Source organism: Sebastes umbrosus, chromosome 10 (genome assembly GCF_015220745.1).
Source record: "Sebastes umbrosus isolate fSebUmb1 chromosome 10, fSebUmb1.pri, whole genome shotgun sequence".
Lineage (NCBI taxonomy): Eukaryota > Metazoa > Chordata > Actinopteri > Perciformes > Sebastidae > Sebastes > Sebastes umbrosus.
The window spans coordinates 7,547,240-7,569,728 of NC_051278.1; the positions used below are offsets into that span (position 1 = coordinate 7,547,240).

General features: G+C 41.4%; 1 protein-coding gene across 1 annotated transcript in view; it reads left to right on the forward strand.

The window, feature by feature from the left end:
- The window catches only part of arfgef3 (ARFGEF family member 3), a 58,265-nt gene that overhangs the window by 31,468 nt on the left and 4,308 nt on the right, over positions 1-22,489 (forward strand). Inside the window, exons 17-37 of the mRNA XM_037782825.1 lie at positions 573-739; positions 1,056-1,221; positions 1,870-1,977; positions 3,800-4,015; positions 7,002-7,112; positions 7,692-7,842; positions 8,344-8,655; positions 10,743-10,876; positions 11,489-11,634; positions 11,791-11,970; positions 12,069-12,210; positions 12,411-12,533; positions 12,716-12,819; positions 13,484-13,628; positions 13,744-13,872; positions 14,178-14,354; positions 15,694-15,808; positions 16,282-16,384; positions 21,349-21,480; positions 21,916-22,046; positions 22,417-22,425. Of these exons, the coding sequence (XP_037638753.1) occupies positions 573-739; positions 1,056-1,221; positions 1,870-1,977; positions 3,800-4,015; positions 7,002-7,112; positions 7,692-7,842; positions 8,344-8,655; positions 10,743-10,876; positions 11,489-11,634; positions 11,791-11,970; positions 12,069-12,210; positions 12,411-12,533; positions 12,716-12,819; positions 13,484-13,628; positions 13,744-13,872; positions 14,178-14,354; positions 15,694-15,808; positions 16,282-16,384; positions 21,349-21,480; positions 21,916-22,046; positions 22,417-22,425 (3,001 nt within the window). The remainder of the gene's footprint in view (positions 1-572; positions 740-1,055; positions 1,222-1,869; positions 1,978-3,799; positions 4,016-7,001; positions 7,113-7,691; positions 7,843-8,343; positions 8,656-10,742; positions 10,877-11,488; positions 11,635-11,790; positions 11,971-12,068; positions 12,211-12,410; positions 12,534-12,715; positions 12,820-13,483; positions 13,629-13,743; positions 13,873-14,177; positions 14,355-15,693; positions 15,809-16,281; positions 16,385-21,348; positions 21,481-21,915; positions 22,047-22,416; positions 22,426-22,489) is intronic.

Sequence of the window (22,489 nt, forward strand, 5' to 3'; positions counted from 1 at the left end):
ATATAATATATATTATTCTGAAATGGGCCATTCTGCATAATAATAAGTACTTTTACTTTTGATACTTTATGTATATTTAGATTCTAATAGTTTATACTTTTACTGAAGTAAGATTTTTAAGTTTCTGAGTACTTCTTCCACAACTGAGAAAATGGTAAAATAAAGGAATCGTGTGTGTTAAATCTTCAGTTGGGGCAAGTTTTATATATTGTACTGTACGTATTTTGCAGCCAAGAAAATATAGGAAAGTTCTCACGTTTTTTTCTCCCCCCTTTCTTCTTCCTTACTTTATTTTCCTCTTTATTTGATATGAAAGACAAGAAGGAGTCGTATTAGGAACCATATCACTGCAGACAGTTGATGCACACATCCGGGTGGATTTGTTCTAAACTGACCAACAATTTGGATGTTTTTAGGGGCGTGTGGTGCATTTAACAAATACTGACAACATGCTGGTGTTTCATTTTTGATGTTGGTGTGTTTCTCTTGCTGTTTTTACTGTTCAATAATGTAATAATGCTGCAAATGTTAAAGAGTTTTAAAAATAAAAATAAAAATCCGTCTCTCTCCAGGTGGGATCCACTCTCCAGGCTTCGAGTCAGGTGACACTCTGAGCTGTCAGTCTCTGATGAACGCAGACGGCCTCTACCTGGTGTCGTACTACGCCCTTCTGCTCAACCTCAAACTCTGCTGCTGCGACTACTACAGACGGCGAGCGCTCGTGCCCATCCTCAGCCTGGTGAGCAGGACAACTACACAAAACTATGACGGGGTTTCTAATGGAGTATTTGCTCATTGTTGAGTTTAGTAAAATATCTGCATACTTTTCCCACCTCAACTGATTAAAGTAGAAGAAAAAACTAAAGTAGAGAAGCGTAAGTTGAAACAGAAAGGCCTGGAATAGCAGAGTAGAAGTAGAGGAGTCAGGCCCTTCTTCTGGCGTGGAGGAAAATACGAGAATATATTGGAAATAGAATAAAATGTGGTGTATTTGCAGACTTTGTGTATCTGTCCCCAAGCCAGAGTAGAATGGATTTTGATGTGTGTTTTTGCAGAAGGAGTTTGTGCGTCTGATCCAGAGCAGCGGAGTCCTCGTGGTTCTCTCTCAGGCCTGGATCGAGGAGCTCTTCCACCAGGTTTTAGAGCGCAACCTGCTCGGCGAGGCCGGGTACTGGGGCTCACCAGAGGACCACACGCTGCCGCTCATCACCATGCTGACAGGTACACACCACGGATGTATAAGGAGAACTGGATACAGCGTTAGAGCTGGAGACTTCTGAGTATAAAATTACCCGAATCATCCTGCAATTTTCCGCATCCACTATGAAAATTTGCTTCAAAGCCCGGCTCTTTTCCTGGGGGGCTTGGTACACATGCATCACACAGCCATTTGTGTGTCCGGCTGGTCTCCACATAACCTAACATACTGCATGGCGTATTCTCATTGGGCTAGAATTGACTGGAATCCTCATATGACCAAAGAATGTACTCCTTTCCATGTGGGACATTTTGACTCAAGTTGACCAACTGAGCAAAGTTCTTCAAAGTCTTCAAATCAAAGCTCTCACTATAATTTCCACCTTAGCCTCTGTCATTGTTTTTACCTTGAAGAGAAATTAAAAAGCAACTAAAATGATGTGAAAAACCTAGGAATCCTTGTACATATTTTAAAAAATGACCCCAAATTACCAGTATTTACACAAAACTAAAATAATCAGACATCAGTGTTGGTCAAAAGTTTACTCAACGGACTCTGGATGTGGCAGATTCCCAGCTGATTAAGAACACAGACATCCACTGTAATGGACACAACAATTGACCTAATTAACCCATCTTTATGTTCCCTCTCTCCTCCTCCTCCTCTCTCAGATATTGACGGTCTGGGCAGCAGTGCGATTGGAGGTCAGCTGATCCGGAGGGCGTCCAACAAATCACCACTCAGCTGTGACAAGGCTGGCAGTGACACTGTGATGGCAGGTCAGTAGCCCGTTATCACAAAACTGCCCCAAAACCTCCGAAATATGACACATGTTATTTGATCGATGCATTCACCCATTTACTCAGTGAATTAGTCTATAATAGAATGAGGGTTTTCGGGTTTTTTTTGTCCTTCAGCCTCCATTAGTTGGAGCCCTAGAAAGGAGTGAGATTGAGAAAGTAATGAACATTTAATTTCTCTTTAGTCAGCAGTAGTGTTTTATTGCAGGTCAAAACCTTAAAGATTTGTCATGATTGTAGTAGTGTTGGAGTAAATGCCCAGAGGAGAATTTAATTCGGCCCGGTTCAACACTTCTAAATAAATAGGGTTCACTCACCCTGGAACTGCTGCTGAACTGCTGCCGTGTTAATCAGTTGAAAACGCTGCGCTGGCTCTGTGCTGAAAGGCGAAGCATCCCACTACAGCGCTGCACGGTCAAGTGCTCTCACCATATAGTCTGTGGTGCCTTGAAAATTAGAGGCCACAGATCAGCAAAGCCATAACAGATGAAAAGATGGATAGTGGGGTGCTTTATATCCTCCAGTGGACTATATAGTGAAATATATCCAGAAAACCTGGAGCACCAAGCCAGGTAAATAACATATTAAGGACTTTACAGTTGAAACTAAATCCTTTTATTGTGATCTATAGTTGCACAATTAATCACATATAAGTCGTTATCACGATTTTGGCTTCTAACAATTCAGTGAACATGATCGACTGTGATATTGATGTTTAAAATACTCTCTGATTTTCTTGCGAGATCAAACTTTTTTTAATTTGGATTTCATTATCTGCTGCACTGCTGCTCCATCCAATCAAATCATCACTTTGAAATAAAGAACAAAAAGGCCAATTGGTGAATGTGACTACATATTTAAAAAAATATTAAAGCATTGAAAAAATACGAACAATTGTTAGGCCGCTGACTCTGTCTTGGTGTAAGCGCACTGAGAAAGAAAAGAGGCTGAACAGCAAGAAATGAGCGGAAAGAAAAACAAAAAGGATCAGGGGGAAAAGATCAGGAGAGAGAGAGAGAGATGGAGAAAATGAGTCAGGGACCACCTGCTCTCCTTCTGTATTTCCCTGGAGGACAAAGGATTGGCCTGAATTGCCATAGCAACCGCTGCTGAGTCACACCTGATGACAGTATCTTATCTTTTTGTGTGTGTTTGACTTGGCAGCAGAATCAGTTATACTTATCTAGCCACTTGCTGTATAAAAACTCAGTCACAGACTTAAACTGCTTCGCTTCGTTGATATAATCTTAAAGGGGACATATCGTGAAAAACTCCCTTTTTCAGTGCTTGTGCTCATACATTTGGGTATCTGGAGTGAATACCAACCCACAAACCCAGTCAGTTTTTTGTGGGCTGCCTGGATCAGAAAACATGTGATTCAACAAGCCATTCAGATTTGGCTCCCCTTCCTATGTCACATGCAGGCTCGTTAGAATATATCGCCCACATCTTGAGAACTACCTTTGCAAAGGTGCGCCATATTTTTCTCACAAGCCAATCAGAGCAGTCTGGACTTTTTCTCTTAAAGAGACAGATGCTCAAACGAAGCGTTTCAGACACAGAGTGAATACAGGTATATTCAGACAGACAGGAGGAGAAAAATAATGTGTTTTTTGAACATTAAAGCATGTAAACATGTTCTAGGTGAAACCCAAAATACAAGTATGAACCTGAAAATGATCATGATATGTCCCCTTTAACGGATGTCAAATTAGTATCCTGTTGTTTTCAACATTCATCTTAATGTATTCTCTCCCTACTCTTCGACACCCCCTCAGTTGAGCATTTGTGTGTTTTTCAGGCGCTGTGTTCTCCCGCTTCATCCTCACCGGCGTGTGGAAGAACCTGATCGACGTGCTGTCCACGCCGCTGACGGGCCGCATGGCGGGCAGCTCCAAGGGCCTCGCGTTCATCCTGGGAGCAGAGGGAGTCAAAGAGCAGAGCCAGAGGGAGAGAGACACCATCTGTCTGAGTTTAGACGGCCTACGCAAAGCCGCTGCGCTCAGCTGCGCCCTGGGTGGGTGAAACATTTGTCTCATGTGTCTGGATTAATAAGAAAAACCGAGATACAGTACATCACTCATCCCTGCAGGGAACCCCTCTGTTCTACTTCCCCTCAACACAGAGAGGTCAAAGGTCAGGATCACATACGCAGCAGCAGCCCAGGAGCTGGAACAGATCCAAGTCTAAATTGAATTCGAGGCGTGTGTGTGCTTTCAGTTGCACCACTTATTTTCAGCAGCTAAACAGCCACTCAAAGCTTCCAATTGATACGACTCCCCAAAATATAATATATGACTGTGAAATATTGCCTTGCCTTCCTGTAATTGCATAAGATCCATGAAATAATCGGCAGCAACTGTAAAGTAAAGTAAAGACCAGACCGTACATACATTTATATGATGTTTCCTACATTATCCAGCAGTAGTGGATGAATAAGAAGTCTGCACCGGGGCAGACTTGCTGTCAGAAGGTTTTATTGTCCACTTTGACTCCACACTAACTGGTCTGGGATGGCCCTATATACATGTATATAGCTAACCCTGCACACGGATGCATAATGGAGATGGAGTGAAGAGGGCCAGAGTGTAGGAGCTGTCACAAGATTGAGCAAGCGTAGCGCCATCCGACTTCAACCCGAGCAGAGCTCTAATTAGTCAGAATAATTGAGAGGAGCTGTGAGGCTGAACAGGGCTTTTACCTTCAATACCATCTATTGGCAGCTTACCAAGTCACAGTAAAATACTTTAACGATCACACAGATGGAGTGCAAACGGCAGCAGTCTGGTTTTGACACATCACATATCTCGTCTGAAATCAAGCATGGGATCAAACTCAGTCCGTCGAACCCCACCAGACCACGAGCACGGCCTTTTTTAACAGTTGTAACATGAAGTTTGCAGAGTGCAAACATGCAGAACATCACTCAACTCTATTTTGATTATATGAAAGAAGTTAGATCAACCTGAACTTATTGCAATATATCTTTAACCGTTGTTATGGAGATACAAATGCAAATACAAAGCGATAAGATGAGATAGATAATTGCTCTTTTAAATACTTTAGTTCTGAAAAATAACAGAGAACATTTCATGTGGAATTGTCTTGTTTGGGGGCAGCTGGCCATATAGCTTAGTATAGATAAATATTGTATTAAACAAAAATTAAATGAACATTTCAGCCTGCTGATTGTTGCTTTAACAGTCAACTGGGTAGGATGGATGGTGGCAAACTGAACATTATGGCTGCCATTGTGAGGCATATACGATAATACTGGTCAGATTTTAAAACACGTATAGCGTAAATGCTAACATATACAGTATATAATGACATATCTATGGCTTATGCGGTGTATATCATAGACTGTATATAAGAAGTGGACGTAGTCAACGTGATGTCACCCATTGGTTTGGAGTGATACGAGAGGGTGGAGCTAAGTACAACCGAACACTGAATAAGACATTTTTAGGCGACCTGAAAAGGTTATAATTAACTTTCATGAACTGAAAACACACTGTGAAAGGGTTAAAGTTGTAAGACGAAAACACGGACAACTCCGTGGTAGTGATCTCTCAATCACAAGGTAGCCACGCCCTACCCTGCTTTATGGTCTATTTGACTCTAAATGGGTCCATAATTTACTAGATGAACATCATGCTGTATTGAAGAAGACTTGAAACTAGCGATTGAGACCATAAACTCATGTTTACAATGTTTACTGAGGTAATAAATCAAGTGTGAAGTAGGCTCATTTTCTCATAGACTTCTATACAATCAGACTTCTTTTTGCAACCAGAGGAGTCGCCCCCTTCTGGCTGTTAGAAAGAATGCAAGTTTAAGGCACTTCAGCATTTGCTTCACTTCTCAGACCCCAGAGTTGCCCACTGGTGTTTATATATTTGTTTTAAAATCCAGGGAGGGTTTTGCTGAGCGTTTCTTGCTGAGCGATCCTGAAGTGACAGCTGCCCGGTAACAAGCTGAACCTGTTGGACACTCAGCAGCTCCACTGGAGGTTAAACAGAAGCGTTAAGGTTTTCATACAGACGGTTAACTGCAGATTTTAGAGAGAGAATATCAGGGGAAATACATTTTTACAACATCCCCAACCGGGCATGAAACCTGACTGAAATTATCAGCACAGAAGAACTCGTGAATATGAATGAACACATGGTGTAGAACCTCAGCTGTGGAGAGAGGACAGTATGAAGGGAGGGAGGGTACAGCGTTTTACTGCCAGTTAGAATTTAAATACACCATAAGGAGAAGAAAATTCAGACATCTTTTAATCATAGACTGTAAAAAAAAAATGGTCAAGGTTAGGAAAGCTCGTCGTTTGGCTTCACTTTTGTACAGTGGCAATGAGGGTTGAAAGAGGAGATGTCACACGTCGTATCATTGGGGTACAACACGATCACAGAACATGAAGATGATTGATTCGTTTCACTGAGGCGTCCACAGGGAGGGTGTCAGTAGCCTACTTTATGGATGAGAATTACAATTCTGCAATTATTGAAAAGATCTTTAATAAATACTGTAATCAAATGCTTTCTATTTAAAAACGCTTTATTGTGTATCCGCCGCCATCTATTCGAGCGTACCCAAAAAGTTCTGCCAGGCCGAGCGTACCCAAAGTGCACCTGAGTGGACACCATCCCTTTATTCCTAGTGCCGTCTGCTGTACATCGCACCTCCAGTTACAGTCCCCATGTGTCATACCCCATAGCTCAAGACCGTGTCCCAGCCTCTTTCATTAAGCCTTGTACAGTGGGAAGAAGAGGAGACGCATTGTCCATCTTTATATACAGTCTATGGTCTAAATCTGCGATGTGTCTTATCAGTGGAGTCAAAGCATGGATGAGAATCAAGAGTAAAGGTCACATTTTCACTGTGCTGTGGTGTAATTTTTAAGATGAGAGATGAATGAAACTCATTAGCTTGTCTTTACACTGTGTGTGTTTGTGTGTATATATATGTGTGTGTGTGTGTGTGTGTGTGTCTTTCAGGTGTGGCTGCCAACTGTGCCTCAGCTTTAGCCCAGATGGCTGCAGCCTCATGTGTGCAGGAAGAGAAGGAGGAGAAGGAGGTGGGAGAGATGGGCGACGCCATCACACAAGGTACCGAGAGCACACACACACACAAACACACACACGCACTATGAAGAGATACAGTATGTTACAAGACCAACTAGTAGCTGATGAGTACACACACATGCACGCTCATACACAGAAACACACACAAACAAAACAGTTTGCACAAATGATCGAGAGCGAACAGCTCAAACAAAAAAAGACCTGAATGATTGTTTCCTCATTTTATAACCAAAAGAGAATTTTGAATAATGGCATGTTTTATTAATATTAAAATTTTAAGCCGGTAGCATTAATCCTTGAGGAGACTCTGGTCCAGAACTCCCTAAAAGGTGCTACGAGTGATACACAGGTCTTTAGTGCCAGAGTGTCAGAGGTCAAGGGACCCCTTTGAAAATGGCCATGACAGTTTCTCTTAGTTTTTGTAGTTTCATATGATATCAGTATCTTCACTCTAGCTTTAAAACTGAGCCCGCTACAACTTAAAAATCGCAATCACGCTTTGACAGCTCTAGTTTGTTCTATTCAAGATGTATCCTGTGTTCTCATGTGTGTATGTCTAATATCTGGTTATACATTTGTGTGTGTATGTGTGTGTGTGTCCAGTGAAGCAGCGCGTTGAACAGCGTCTGGAGCAGATCGGTCGTCCTCAGGGAGTTCGCCTGCATACGGCTCATGTGTTGTGTATGGACGCCATCCTGAACGTGGGACTGGAGATGGGCAGCCACAACCACGACTGCTGGCCTCATGTCTTCAGGTACACACACACACACACATGCACACATGCACACACACACACACACACTGGCCAGCTTATCTGTTTTGGCCTCTGATTACTTAAATTCAGTGTGTGTCAGATGATGCTCCCCAGTGTGGTACGCAGCTCGCTGCTACCCATCTAATTCTTCTACAAACAAAAACGTATGCGATTGGAATCATTTTTTTATTACTTTCCAATTTCCAATTATATTTAACTAAATTTCTAAAAACTCTAGGGATGCTTGAAGATCGTTAGAATCCCCTATTCTGATTTTTATAGAAGCAACGTTTTCCTATAGGCTTTAAAAAATACAAAAGATTGTAATTTGGGACATTAAATGTTTTTGAAAACCCCATTTGATTAATTTCAAACAAAAAGTTGTAAAAGCTCTTTAGAAGATGTAATTCTGGAGATACTGTGCTAATACAATACGTGTACATTCACTTCTTAACTTTTCTGTTTCACCTCCTTCACCTCATTTCACTCTTTGTCTCTCAGGGTGACCGAATACATCAGCTCATTGGAGCACACCCACTTCAGCGACGGATCCTTGCAGCCGTCCTCTCTGACCACCATCACCCAGCAGAGCCAGCAGAGCGTCGGCGTGGACCTGGGGATGGAGTTGAGCTGCGAGCCCAGCCCGGAGGCCTCGGAGCTGGGCCTGAGCCAGCCGGTCATCCAGCCTCTGTCCATCCAGGAGCTGCTGAGGGAGAGCAGCCGAGGCCGAGGTCTGGACCTGAGGGGCGGCAGCCTGATGACTGGGACCAGCGCTGCCAAGGCTGTGTGTACGCTGTCAACACAGGCTGACAGGTAGAGCTCAGATATCACAATACACCACACATTTATCTCTATAATCACAATCATCATTTATTTAAGCTGTGGTTCACAAATATATATATTTTATTTTTAGTCCCATTATAAAGCTCATCTCATCAAAGTCTATATCGCATTATCAACAAAAATATCATTGTCTTTATAACATATAATATTTCTTTCTAAGATATATAGAAAATGCATTTTATTGTTGTCAAATTTGGCAAAAATGTCATGTTTGCAAGACATTTTTTGACATTTGACTAAATCAACTAATGGGAAAAAGAATTGGTATATTAATCAGTGATGGAGATAATCATTGGTAGCAGATCTATTACAGACATTATAGGCAAATTACATGTTTTAGATTTTACAGCAGACATTTTAGGTGTATTTCTCCTTTTAATTGTTAATTGTTAACCTCCTTCGGGACGAGCTAGTGGTTGGTACCAATGGATTCATTAGGTTTTCATATGATGCCCTTTATCTTCACTCTAGCTTCTGAGCCCACTACAACCTAAAAATCGCAAGTTGTGTTAATGCGTTAAAGATATTAGTGGCGTTAAAACAAATTTGCGTTATTATCGCATTAACTTTGACAGCCCCAATAAATATTGCAATACTTTCATCAGGATCAGTAGGCTCAGTCACCATTGTGTTACCTCATTTGGCTATAAATAGTGATTTAACAGACATTTATTTAAATAAAAATCTTCGAGATTGCCTTCGAGAATAAAACACAAAACATACATAAAGAACGAATAGCATAACAACAGTTATATTTACCCGCAACCTAACAGCCTGTCTCAATACATCTTAGACAAAGTGTGTATCAATAAAAGGATGCTTAGTATGTAGACTATGAAAAATGAAAGCCACCAACTCCCTCAGTTCAGTTTATAATTAAAGTGCAACAGCCCGATGAAACATCTGTTGCTTCCTTGTTATCACCTTGTTAAATTATCAGCCAGCATGACGGGTATCTCTTAGTGAGATGTGGTTTGTTTTGGCAGGTAAATTCACTGACATTTGGCGCTCAGCAGGAGACGACGCTGTGGCCACAAGATGGCAGCAGCAGCACAGAGCTTCTAGAGTGTTTTTAAGTTTTAGGAATCAGGTTTAGTTTAGAGCCCAAGTATAGAAATACAGATGTGTGTGCGTGTATGAGGTGCGTGCCAACAGTTCTGGACTTATTAAATTTTGGCACAACCAGAGAATAAACTGTGTTCATTTCAAGGATCATCTCTTATGTCACCCGTTATCTAGGCTGCTTTTAGGAGTGAATAAAAAAAAAAAAAAAAAATGTTCCCTCTGATCTTCTGCAGCAGATGGACTGAACACATTTACAAGCTGAAAGTGGTGCCAAAACATAGTAAATACTCCCCTCTGCACAGGGCTGTCCCAAAAACAGTGAGCTTAAAGGGCAACGCCACTGCTTTTCAGCCTTAAAGCTTTGTTCCTCTGCACTCTGAATATTCACTAAATCAGTTTCTACAACAGCCATTTCATCATATCTGTGATCTTCTAATGATTTGGGGTCATTTGATGTAATACCAGTGGTTTCCAACCTTTTTTCTTAAGGGAACCCTTTTCTATCATTGAGTAAACTGATGACCCCTGACATATTTTATGGATGTTTCATATTATATTCAATGCATAACAATAACAATACAGAACAACTGATGAACTGTACGATTAACTCAAACAGTGAACAAAATAACTGCAGGAAGTTTATGTAAAACGAGTGATTTGGATGAATTTTGAGCAGATTATTTCCTGTGAATATTCATCAAAGATGAGTTCTCCTGTTACTTTTAGGAACGTTTAATACAAATCTATGTCAGTATTATGTACTTTTTGTTATTTTAACGATCATATATACTTAAGAGGCTTCTTCTTTTATTTATTTTTTCTCCCTGACGCTTGGCCATTCTTCTATTAGCTCTTTGGTTGTACTTTTCTAATTGTTATGTTTAAATCTAAAGTAATAATCCAAACTTTTAAAATAATAATTTCATTGTAAATATTTTTTAAAAAACGTTGTCTTACACCCATTTATGTGTGTATCTGTGTGTGTGTTCCAGGTTGTTTGAAGAGGCAGCTACCAAGCTGAACCTGGTTGGTCTGGTCGGCTTCTTGCAGCAGCTCAGGAAAGCTTCTCAGTCTCAGCTGTTCGACTCTGTTACTGAGACTGGAGACTATTCACTGGCGATGCCAGGTACACACACACACACACACACACACACACACACCTTTACCTTATTGCTTCAATGAATACACTCATTCCTTAACTCATAACTATAACCTTATTCTTCACCAATAACCTTAAAGTCTTTTTTGACTTGACCATGGAACCCATTTTCATTCACATATCTTGAGGTCAGAGGTCAAGGGACCCCTTTGAAAATGGCCATGCCAGTTTTTCCTTAGTTATTCTAGTTTCATATGATACCAGTATCTCCACTCTAGCTTTAAAGCTGAACCCGCTACAACCTAAAAATTGCAAGTTGCGTTAAAAAAATGAGTGGCATTAAAACCAATTTGTGTTAACGCATTCACTTTGACAGCTCTAAAATGTATCTAATGAACTGAATGAATTCATCACTTCTGCTAAAGTGACCATAACTTGATTAAACCAAAATAGTAATCCATCTAAAATCAAGAAGTTTCTCTTCTTTGGAGGCAATTTGAATTTACTAATTACTGATTTACAAACACAAAATCCCTCATTGGGTTTCTGATTACATTACCTCACATTTAGTAAATTAATATTATAGTGACATGAATAAAGCCAAATCAGAGTCTTAATGTCCCCTCTGTGTGTCTGTAGGAGAAGCAAAGTCGACGATGGACCGACGCAGCGCTCTCCATCTCTTCCGTCTGGGCGAGGGCATGCTGAGGATCGTCAGGAACAAGAACCGACCTCTGCTCCACATGATGAGGGCCTGGAGCGTGGTGGCCCCTCATCTGGTGGAGGTAGGGAACGTCAGCCTGTCTTAAAACCAAAGGGAGAGCTGCTTCTGCGACAGGCCGCCATGCGCACAGAGCCATCTTAAAGGGTTCATCATATTACTGCAGACTAATATAGTTAAAGCTCACTGCTGACACAGTAAACGTTTCCTCTTCTCCCAGGCGGCGTGTCACAAAGAGCGCCACGTGTCCCAGAAGGCCGTTTCCTTCATCCATGACGTCCTGACGGAGGTGCTGACGAGCTGGGCGGAGCTTCCACACTTCCACTTCAACGAGGCGCTGTTCAGACCCTTCGAGCACATCATGCAGCTGGAGCTGTGTGATGAGGACGTACAGGACCAGGTGAAGAACGATCTCAGTGTCACATTTTAACATCGGTCTGAAGCGTTACATGTAGCACCTGTTTATTTTAAGATGCCTCTCTGTTTGTCGCCCTGCAGGTGATAACATCGATAGGCGAGCTGGTGGAGATGTGTTCTCCTCAGATCCTGTCAGGATGGAGGCCTCTGTTCAGTGCCCTGAGGACCGTCCACAGCAGCAAGACCGACACCAAAGACTACCTGGTGGGAGAATACTCCATGGGTACGTCTGACAGCCTCTGCTCCAAACCAACAAACACATTTAATTTAAAAAATACCTGAAGTTTATCATCTAATATTAATTTATTCTTCATCTTTATTTCATTGCTTCCTTCTTTCTTTCCCATCCTCTCTTCATCACCTCTTTCTTTCCTCTTCCCCTCCTTCTGTCCTTCCCTCCCTCCCTTGCGTCCTCTCCTCTAGGGAAGTCCCAGGCTCCGGTGTTCGATGTTTTTGAGGCTTTCATCAACACTGACAACATCCAAGTTTTTGCCAATGCTGCCACTGACTACATCATGTGCCTCATGAAGTTCGTGAAAGGCTTAGGTTGGTCTCACTTGTACATGATATTTTTTCACTTCATTACTTTTACAATGATGATTTTACAATTCTCCACATTTTTCATCATATACAAAAATCAAAGACTTGCCTTGCACAGTAAAAAACTTTTATTTTTATTTTTTTACCAAATTATCGTTTTCTCTGTGTGATTGTCTGTTTGTGTGCAGGAGAGGTGGACTATAGGGAGATTGGAGACTGTGTCCATGCGTCTGGTTTCAGCTCCACTGACCTCTGCCTGCCTGCCCTCGACTACCTCCGCAAATGTTCACAGGTAGGGACTTCTTATTAGGTTTATGAGATAATTAGTGTAGCAAATGTAAGTTAAGTATTTTTTCCTGTTGCATTCTTAAAGCAAGAGTTTCAAATTCAAAATTAAACGGTCCCGATCAGGGGATCCTTTGTGCCTTAAAGGACCAATATGTAATATTTTTACTGTAATAAATCGTAAAATGGCCATGATATGTCATCAGAGATAAAAGAAACATGCTAAGTTGAAATACTGGCTTCTCCAACAACAATGCTACAGCTAGTATGTTCTCCTTTGAAATTAGCTGCCAGTGCTACATATATTTAAATGTTGCACTAAGAAATTACATCAATAACACATTTTCTTCTCAAGACAGTCCCAATAAACCACGATCTTTTCCTAAACCTAACTAGGTAGTTTTGTTGCATAATCCTAGCCAAGTTGTTTCCTGTGAATATTTTGAAAAGACTGTACGCAAGTAACGAGCAGAAATTGACACATGCATCAGGTGTTTCTGGACATTTGTAGGAAAACACACAAAAAATCAGGTATAATGATTTGTAAGATATCAAACGAGCCGTTGTATGAGGATACGTTGATTTATTGAGTAGCCGCAGGCAACAGGAGCATATGTGCAGGTATTTGTTCCCTTTCTTCTCTGTGACTTAATGAAGCATTTGATTTACAGCTGCTGGCAAAGATCTACAAGATGCAGTCCAAGCCGGTGTTCCTGGGGGCGCGGCTCGCCAGCCTGCCAATGAGATCACAGGAACGCTCCATCAGCACCGAGGACGGGATGGACTGTGTCCTGCAGGAGTTTGATGATGACACAGGTAAAGTGTTTGTCTCATCAGTTCTTCTCTGTCGTTGTACTTGTTGATCCTCTCCGCTCCCCTCTAACTCTCTCTCTCTAACCTCAGCTAAGTGTTGCTGTATTCTGTCCTGCAGGTCTGATCCAGGTGTGGATTTTGTTACTGGAGCAGCTCACAGCAGCGGTGTCAAACTGTCCTCGCCAACACCAACCTCCAACCCTGGAGCTGCTCTTCAATCTGCTCAGAGAGGTCATCAATGTGCCAGGTAACACACAGACAGTGTGTTCACATCCACATTAGGCAAACAGAGTAGGGTGCATAGCCATTTTTATACCATGGACAAGGACAGTGATCCTAGATATAAAAACAAGGTAACCAAGGAGTTTTTAAAGCCAAACAGTAGAATATTCTTGAATGGCCAAACCAGTCACATGACCTCAATCCAAATGATCTTGTGCCTCACATGCTGAAGACCAGACTGAAGGGGAAAAAAAACCCAAAACAAGCATCCGATCCCCAGCTGTTGTCCAAATAAACCCTCACAGTCTAACTGTGTCTCCTCACCTCCAGGTCCGGGGTTCGCCATCTTCTCCGTCATCCAGCTGCTGCTTCCTGTGATGGCCCTGTGGCTGCAGCGTAGCCACGGCGACCACTCCTACTGGGACGTGGCGGCTGCGAACTTCAAACACGCCATCGGCCTGTGCTGCGAGCTGGTGGTGGAGCACGTCAACAGCTTCATCCACTCAGGTCAGACACAGCGGTGTGTGTGTGTATGTGTGTGTGTATAAAGGGTTTCCTCAGAGGGTTTTGGGTGTAAAAAAGAAGAATAACAGTTTCAGAACAATTTCACATCCCTCTCCATTTTCCACACAGTACAATTCAGAATTTCCTGGAGCAGGAAATGTTTGATGACTTGAGCTACAATGCTGACAATGACTTGTAGCCTGTTGCTGTGTCGCTCTTAGAGTGAACACAGCAGCGTTACTCGAGGGCGCTGTGGCTACCAGAGTTTTCCACACTTGTTGCGAAAAGAACAACAATCACCAGAGAGGTTTCTGAAAGTTTCAGCCCCACCCTCACCGGTTCCTCTAGTTCAATTCCCCCTGCAACTTGAAGATTCAGTACTCCTAAGCTAAGAGGCGTGTCTCGATGGTCAAACATGTCGGAGAACGCAGTGTCCTTGAAATACTAAAAAGTCAAACAGACATTGCTCCACATAAACCCCAAGCTATTCTCCGGTGTCAACTGGCTTTTTCAGACAAGCACTGAATGTATAATCTGAAATGTTTGCAGTGCTAAGCCTTCTTTTAATAGATTAAAAGCTCCCTAATGCTTAAATACTTTTTAAAATCTCGGTTGAAAGAACCTTCAGTTCCTGCAACAAGCTCTTAGCTCTTAGCTTCTAGCTCTGATTTTTCATTCCACGCTGTAGTTTGTGCTCATTTCAGTGAGCTTTGTGAAATGGACATGGAAATTGTGTCATACCTCTTCCTAACTGGACTTGATGCAAACAAGCGAACATCAGACAAGACACATCAGTTTCATTTTTTTTCCCAATGAAGGTGCTGACAGTAAGAGATATAAATCAATACCACTCTCTCTATGTAATAGAGAGAGCGACATCAGTCGTAGTATATCTGGACAATTTTGTGCGTTCCATTCACCAGAGTTCACTCGCTCGCTGTATGTTAGGAAGAGGTGTTACGATCATTTCCACACTAGACTCTAGTAGATTATTTACATGAACCCCAGAAAGAAATGAAAATTTGTGTTGTTAACCTTAGGACCAGGCATCAGAGATGAATTATTCTAAACTGAAGGTGCACTATCACAGATCTGATGAATTGTTATTGTTTGTCTCGTGTACAATTTGTGTTCGTGCACCGAAGTGAAGTAGAGTGTGACGGATGACTCGTTGTTCCACCGCCCTCCTCCTTAGTCATATTAAATTGTGGCCACTCCATCTTTACCCCACGTGCTAACGGGCTACGTCGTGTTGTTGTGTTGTTGTCTGTCGGTCTGTCGGTCTGTCTGCCTGTCTGTATGTCTGTCTGTCTGTCTGTCTGTCTGTTACATCTTATTGCAGATGTCGGTTACGAGTCTCTGATCAACCTGATGTTGAAGGATCTGTTCAAGCTTCTTGTGGCTTGTGTGTCGGAGCCTGCAGAGACCATCTCCAGAGTGGGCTGCTCCTGCATCAGGTGACGACACAACACACATCCTTCCTGTCAATTAGACATCTGTCACTGACTCTCTCTCTCACTTAGGAGTGCATGTTTTAACTCGCAGATTTTAATGATAGCCTAAATTATTAAAAGATAACTTTGGTATTTTTCAACCTGGATCCTATTTTCCCATGTTTTTGTGTCTAAAAGACTAATGACTTTTTGAAATCGGTCCAGTATTGAGGGATTACGCTGCAGCCACCAGCTGCTAAAAGAGCTGAAATGTAATAATTTGGGGCAACCTGGTACCGTCAGTTTACATCACTAAAAGTGCTTGTTTTTGCACACTCGACTAACACATTTGGGTTATTTACAATGACAAAAATACAAAATAATACCAGCCTTATGTTTAAATAATAGTTTGGACAATGCGTTCGAAAGTGGATGTTTGCCTGTTTCTCAGTCTGATCCACGCACTGTTGTTTGTATTGTTCCCCGTCTCTCTCCAGGTATATTCTGGTCACAGTGGGTCCAGTGTTCACAGAGGAGATGTGGAGGTTGGCCTGCTGCGCTCTGCAGGACGCTTTCTCTGCTACGCTAGAGCCTGTCAAGGTACACACACACACACACACACACACACACACACACACACTCACACAAAGTGGCGTACAGACATAAAATGGCATCTCATGTCACAGGTCAGCAGATACACAATGTAAACAGGAATATGCAGATAAGAAAATTAACAAATCTAGAAACCCACTCAGCAGACCAGTCTCCTGTAGTAAACCACGTAATCCACTCCCAATCTGAAGCTGCTGGTTCTGACAGAAGTAATCTGAAAGCCTTTGCCGTTAATACTGTCAACATGCTGACACTCCACGTTAAGCTCGATAACCCCAGTTAACCTCACACACACCGACAGATGTTTGTTTCCTCACTGTGTCAGGGAGGCTTTTTGTCTCTTCTCTCTGTTGAAAATGAAGATAAAAGACATTAAAGCTTTCACACCTTCTGTAGTTCATCCAAATGTCTGACTGCAGCTGAAAGTTTAACATACTAGAGTTGCCACTTGAGTTTTGGTTGCAAAACCAAAAAACAAGGCTTTTTTTCAATACCTGACTAGTACATGATTCTAAATAATAATATCTGTCAGGGTTTTATTGATTATCTTAACAAAGAATAAGTGTGTGTAAAGTTTAGGGCTGGAACCGAATTTTCGACTATTTGGTTATTCGTTCATTGGGTAGGTAATCGACTTTCAATTTTGGTATTCAGATATTTGTTGTTGTTTTTTTAACCCCTCTGGATTAAAAGCATGCATAAAACACACCAAACCTTTTGGAAAATACAAACAACAATACTGTAGAATAACAGAATCCTTAGAAATGAATGCCTTTTAATTAAATCAAAAGACACGTGTTGCAGCGCTGTGCGGTCTATCTCAGCCGAGAACGGAGAAATGTCTTCCCGAGTCATGTCATGGAGACGAGCCAAGACCCCTCATTGCCGTTGCTTGTGTCGGAGTGATATCACGAGGGGCTCGGACCAAAAGAGCCGAGAGGAAGCCTCAACAGGCTGCATCGTGCACCGGCTTACAGCAGGGCAGTGCAGCCTCAAAATGCCACTGTTTAGGTGGAGAGGGCCCACAAACGTGACTTTGAGGTACACTTACATTCGCACGCAGAAGAATGAGGAGAGAAGACGCTTAGAGTGGACACGGCAGCCTCAGAACGGTGTTGTTTAGGGGGAGAGGGCTCGAAAGGCTGAGCGCGAACACAGGCGTGTGCAGACTCATCATGACACATTTTTGTTAGAATAAGCATGTGTGGAGGAAGCGTCTGATAGTGTGACAGAGAAATTGTGCTGCTTTAATGACATGAGTGTGTGTTGCCTACTAACTGAGAAGTTAAAACGCTCCTCCGGTCACCGGGGTTGGCCCGGCCGAAGCTTTGAGTATTCGCTGTTGCTTACTACCGAAGCTCCGGAGCACAAAAAATGGTTTTGGGGACAGCTTTAGTGAAGCTGAGCTGTGGGTAAAACCATGCTGAGTGATACTGTTTGAGACGATTTCCCAGCCTGCTCAGCTTCATGACAAATGAGGAGACTGTGTTAATTTGTTAATGATGGGAGCTGCTGTGTTTTAGCAGCGTGGTAGGTCACAGATTTAGAGAGTTTGTCCTCAGCTGGAATCAAACCCCCTGCTGTTCCATTTCAGCTACACGGGGAACAACTCCTAACCTTGGCTAGCGCTGTGTGTGTGTGTGTGTGTGTGTGTGTGTGTGTGCGTGTATGCGTGTGTGTCTGTGTCTGTGTGTGTGTGTGTGCATGTGCTCAGTAGAGGTGACGTCGCCAGGCATTTCATCGGTGGATGTTGTGTGTTCCTGCAGTTCTGTGGCAGCTGACTGACTGCAGTTAAGCAGCTTTACAGCTTAGAGCCACATCTGTGTGTCTGTGTGTGTGTGCGTGTGTGTTTGTTTCAGAGAGAGAGAGATGATGATGATGATGATGATGATGATGATGATGATGGTAATGATAATGATGATGGTGATTTTACCACCATTGCCAGATTTTCTTTGCTTGTATCCAGTAGTTCTGATTTTAGGACTGTAACAGCCCAAATGAGTTGTGATTATTTGCCGAGCTATGTTCTTAATGTCCTCAGCAAATCGTTAAAGATGTTCTATATGATATCCAGAGAATTAATATAGCAGCAAACAACTATTTGCTGTGTAAAGATATAGAGGAGTAATGTCTACCTGAGCAGAGAATGAAGTCGGTCTCTCCCTCTGTGTGTGTTGTTCTCGGTGCTCTGTTGACATAGCCGGGCCGGCTGCGTGTGCCTTTTAGTGCATGAGAGTCTCTGTGTGTGTGTGTGTGTGTGTGTGTGTGTGTCCGACTGGCTAGCTCATGGCCGCCTCTCTGCACTGCACCGATACGGCGGTTAGCATAGCGTAGCCCCCACCCTCCAGATCCCCCTCGTGCTAACACTGTTAGCTCTTTCCACACTGTTGTCGTTGTTTGAACTGTTTGTGCTGTTAGCCCAGTTATCTTCTCAGCTGTCGCCATGTTGAGAGCCGTGTGGAAGCAATCCCTCAATCATAGATCTGCTCTGAATTCTAGCTGCGGTGCAATTATCCGAATTTCAATTATTTGTGCTTTCAACGATTATGAAAACAAGATAATCGACATAAAATGATTATCGTTTTTGCCGTGTCATCACCATTCATATCTCTACAACCAATATGTTTATGATTAAATTGTTCTTCATAGATCTGCCTCTTAATTTTCCTCTCAAATTGCACCAGATTGATGCATTTAACGTTAAAATATAGGCTGCAAAATGTTCTTTCTAAATGCACGATGTTTCCAAAGTCAATGAGTAATCGTGTTTAATAATCATGATCTCAATATTGATCAAAATAATCGGGATTATGATTCTTGCCATAATCGAGCAGCCCTAATGAATTCTGAAAAGAAAAAAAAGATGAACTGTGGAGTCCTTTGTTTGTGCTGGAGTTTATCTCACAGATGAGCAACTGAGTCAAAGGTTATTAAAGACTCTTGTGTTTATCTCTACAATGCATCAAGAGTTTAGGGCTTAAAACTCAGTTTAATATATACAATCTCAACATATAGCTTAAGATGCTCTTAGTCACATCGACAGATAAATGCAGTTATTTTGTTTATGTAACAGCTTTTGTGACTATGTTGCATGTTTATGTTAATAGTTTTGTTTTATGGAGCACGTCATATTTATTTAGGACTTACGGCCGTTTATGTAAGAGCTCCTGTAATCCAGTGGCACGTTGGAGGCTTTTTACAGCTGCAATTACAGCTCACATTGAACTGTGACTTTGAGTATGTCGGGCAGTTTTTCGTGTTTTACTTGTGTGTAGATATTAATTAACTAATAGTAAAATGGGACATATAGTAGCAGGTTAGTTACTTGTCTTACTGATGTTTGATGATGTAGAGATTTATTCTTGCTGGGTTTAACTTCAGAGTCAGGACATCGTATGAATACTCAACCATGGGAGATTTATTTGATCTATTTATTTAAATGTATGATTCATTATTAGGAAGAAGATAAAATTAAATGGGTTTTTAAAATATTGCATTTTTTTATAATCCATTTGGATGTCCCTTCTAGGGCTGCAACTAATGATTATTTTCATTGTTGATTAATCTGTTGATTATTTTCACGATTAATCGATTAGTTGTTTGGTCTATAAGATGTCAGAAAAATTGTCGATAAGTGTTTCCCAAAGCCCAAGATGACGTCCTCAAATGTCTTGTTTTGTCCACAACTCAAAGATATTCACTTTACTGTCATAGAGGAGGAAAGAAACCAGAAAATATCCACATTTAAGAAGCTGTAATCAGAGAATTTTTATTTTTATTTTTTCTTAAAAAAATACTCAAACTGATTCCAATCCAAATTTATTTATAAACCACATTTAAAAACAATGAAAGTAGACCAAAGTGCTGTACAATTATACATAAAAAAACATCAAAACAACACAATAAAACACTAAGACCAATTTAAAACCAGCAGGATATTAAAATAATAAAAACGTTAAGACCAATAGGAAAGGAAAAAGGACTCTCAAGGCAACTCTCATGCTGAGCCAAAAGCCAAGGAATAAAAGATTAATCCATTATCAAAGTACTTGGCAGTTCATTTAATAGTTTATTTTAGTTTAGTTTATTTTATCGTTGCAGCTGTAGTCCCTTCAGGTACTTTTTCTGACAACTGGATAAAACATCTTAGATGGAAAGTATGTTTGATTGTTTTTATTCATTGTGTAGATTCATTGTTGTCTGTTTAATTTCTTCGTGTCCAATCAAACATGTCACAGTTATTCAAGTCAGGGAAATTTAGACTTCTCAGAGGTGCTGCATGAACTAAAAAAAAGTACATTCGTATTTGCTATGGAAAAATATTTGCTAAAATACCCGATTATAAGTGAAATAACTCATAGGAGAATATGTAATGTTTGTAGGACGCTGGCAGCCCTCAACATAAAGCTTAGCCTTTAACATGTAGCTTATGCTCTCAGACACGTCAACATGTGACCTTAAACCTTTGGGTTTATAGAAAAGCTGCATTTTTTTATAAGCGCTGTATTCAGGTCACATCCTGTAAAATGTATATATATAAACTGTATTAAACTGTGTAATATGTCGAGTTCATCAGGGCGGAAATCTGCATTTTTTTCAGCTGGTCACACTTGTAGTTTAGTGATGGATTCACCAGTGTCACCATTTTACCAGAGAGACTATATAATATAATATAATATAATATAATATAATATAATATAATATAATATAATAGTAAAAGTATTATTGTATTATGAAAACAGGGGTCTGCATCATGCATAAAGTTCATGTCTACTGTGTACTGAAAGTGTATGCAGGGTTGTTTTACTTCATTTGTGTATCCAGGGAAAGTATATTTTGAGTGAGACTCATCCACCGGTCGTCCCAGTAATCCAATGATGTATAAACATGAAACAGATGCAAGAGCAACTGCATGTTAACGTCTCTCTCTCTCTCTGTGTGTTTCTCTGTAGAACCTTCTGGCATGTTTTCACAGCGGCTCAGACAGTTTTTCTGGAGACGCCTGCGAGGTGAAGGTGGCGGCTCCGTCCCACTCTCCGTCAGCTGAGGCCGAGTACTGGAGGATCAAAGCGATGGCTCAGCAGGTCAGTGTGACCTAAATACTGTATGATAACCATGACTTTATGTGCTATAGAGTGGGACAGCGAAGTGGTCCAGCTACGGTCGAGTCCAATTTGTATTTGCCTGTTCATTGGGCTGTTTATTTTTTTAACCATAAAGGTAAATTGCAATCTTAGTTGTCCCCTTTTAAAAGATCGGTTCGCAAGAAATAAAAGAGCTCTCAGGACAACAATGAGCCTGAAAGTTCATGAATTAACCATGAAGTCAAACATCCTCCTGCCAGTGTGAATGTCAAGTTCTTCATATGAATGTTAGTTCTGCGTTGCTGCAACATAATTATGCGGCAAATTTGACCACATCTGTCTCAAAAAAAGAAACTTCAATAAGCAGAAATTACCTGGACAGCATCACTGTTTTAACTACAGTTGTATTATTGACTCGTCCTCTTTGTGTCCCAGGTCTTCATGTTAGACACCCAGTGCTCTCCAAAGACGCCCAACAACAAGGAGGGCTTTGAGCACGCTCAGTCCTGCGTTCTCATCATCGAGCTGCCGACTGACCAGCAGTCCAACGGACACACTCAGAAGAGGTGGACAACGTACACACTAATACACACACAGCAGCATGTTTCGCTCCACGTGTGATGAGAATTAACTGACATGGTTTCATTTTCTAACTTCACACCCAAACTAAAATTACATCCTCCTGCTCCTCACCCCAAAATACACTCTAAACAACAAGAGTCATGTTGGTATTGTGTTGCACGGCGTGAGTAATTGATATATAAATGGCCATTTTTTGGGGTGAAGTAAAGAAAAGAAAAGCAAATCAGTTTTACCAAAAACGTACATGCAATCTTCATTCGTTCAACATGATTGGTAACAGAGATGCAGCCAAATTCACTTTAATCTAACCCCTACTAACTGTATTTGCTTGTCTCTCTGCTGCTGTGGTTGCAGGAAAATTGGGTAAGGCTGTTTTCTGTGACATTGTGCTTGTCAGTTTTAACATTATGGCTCTGCATGGATCTGT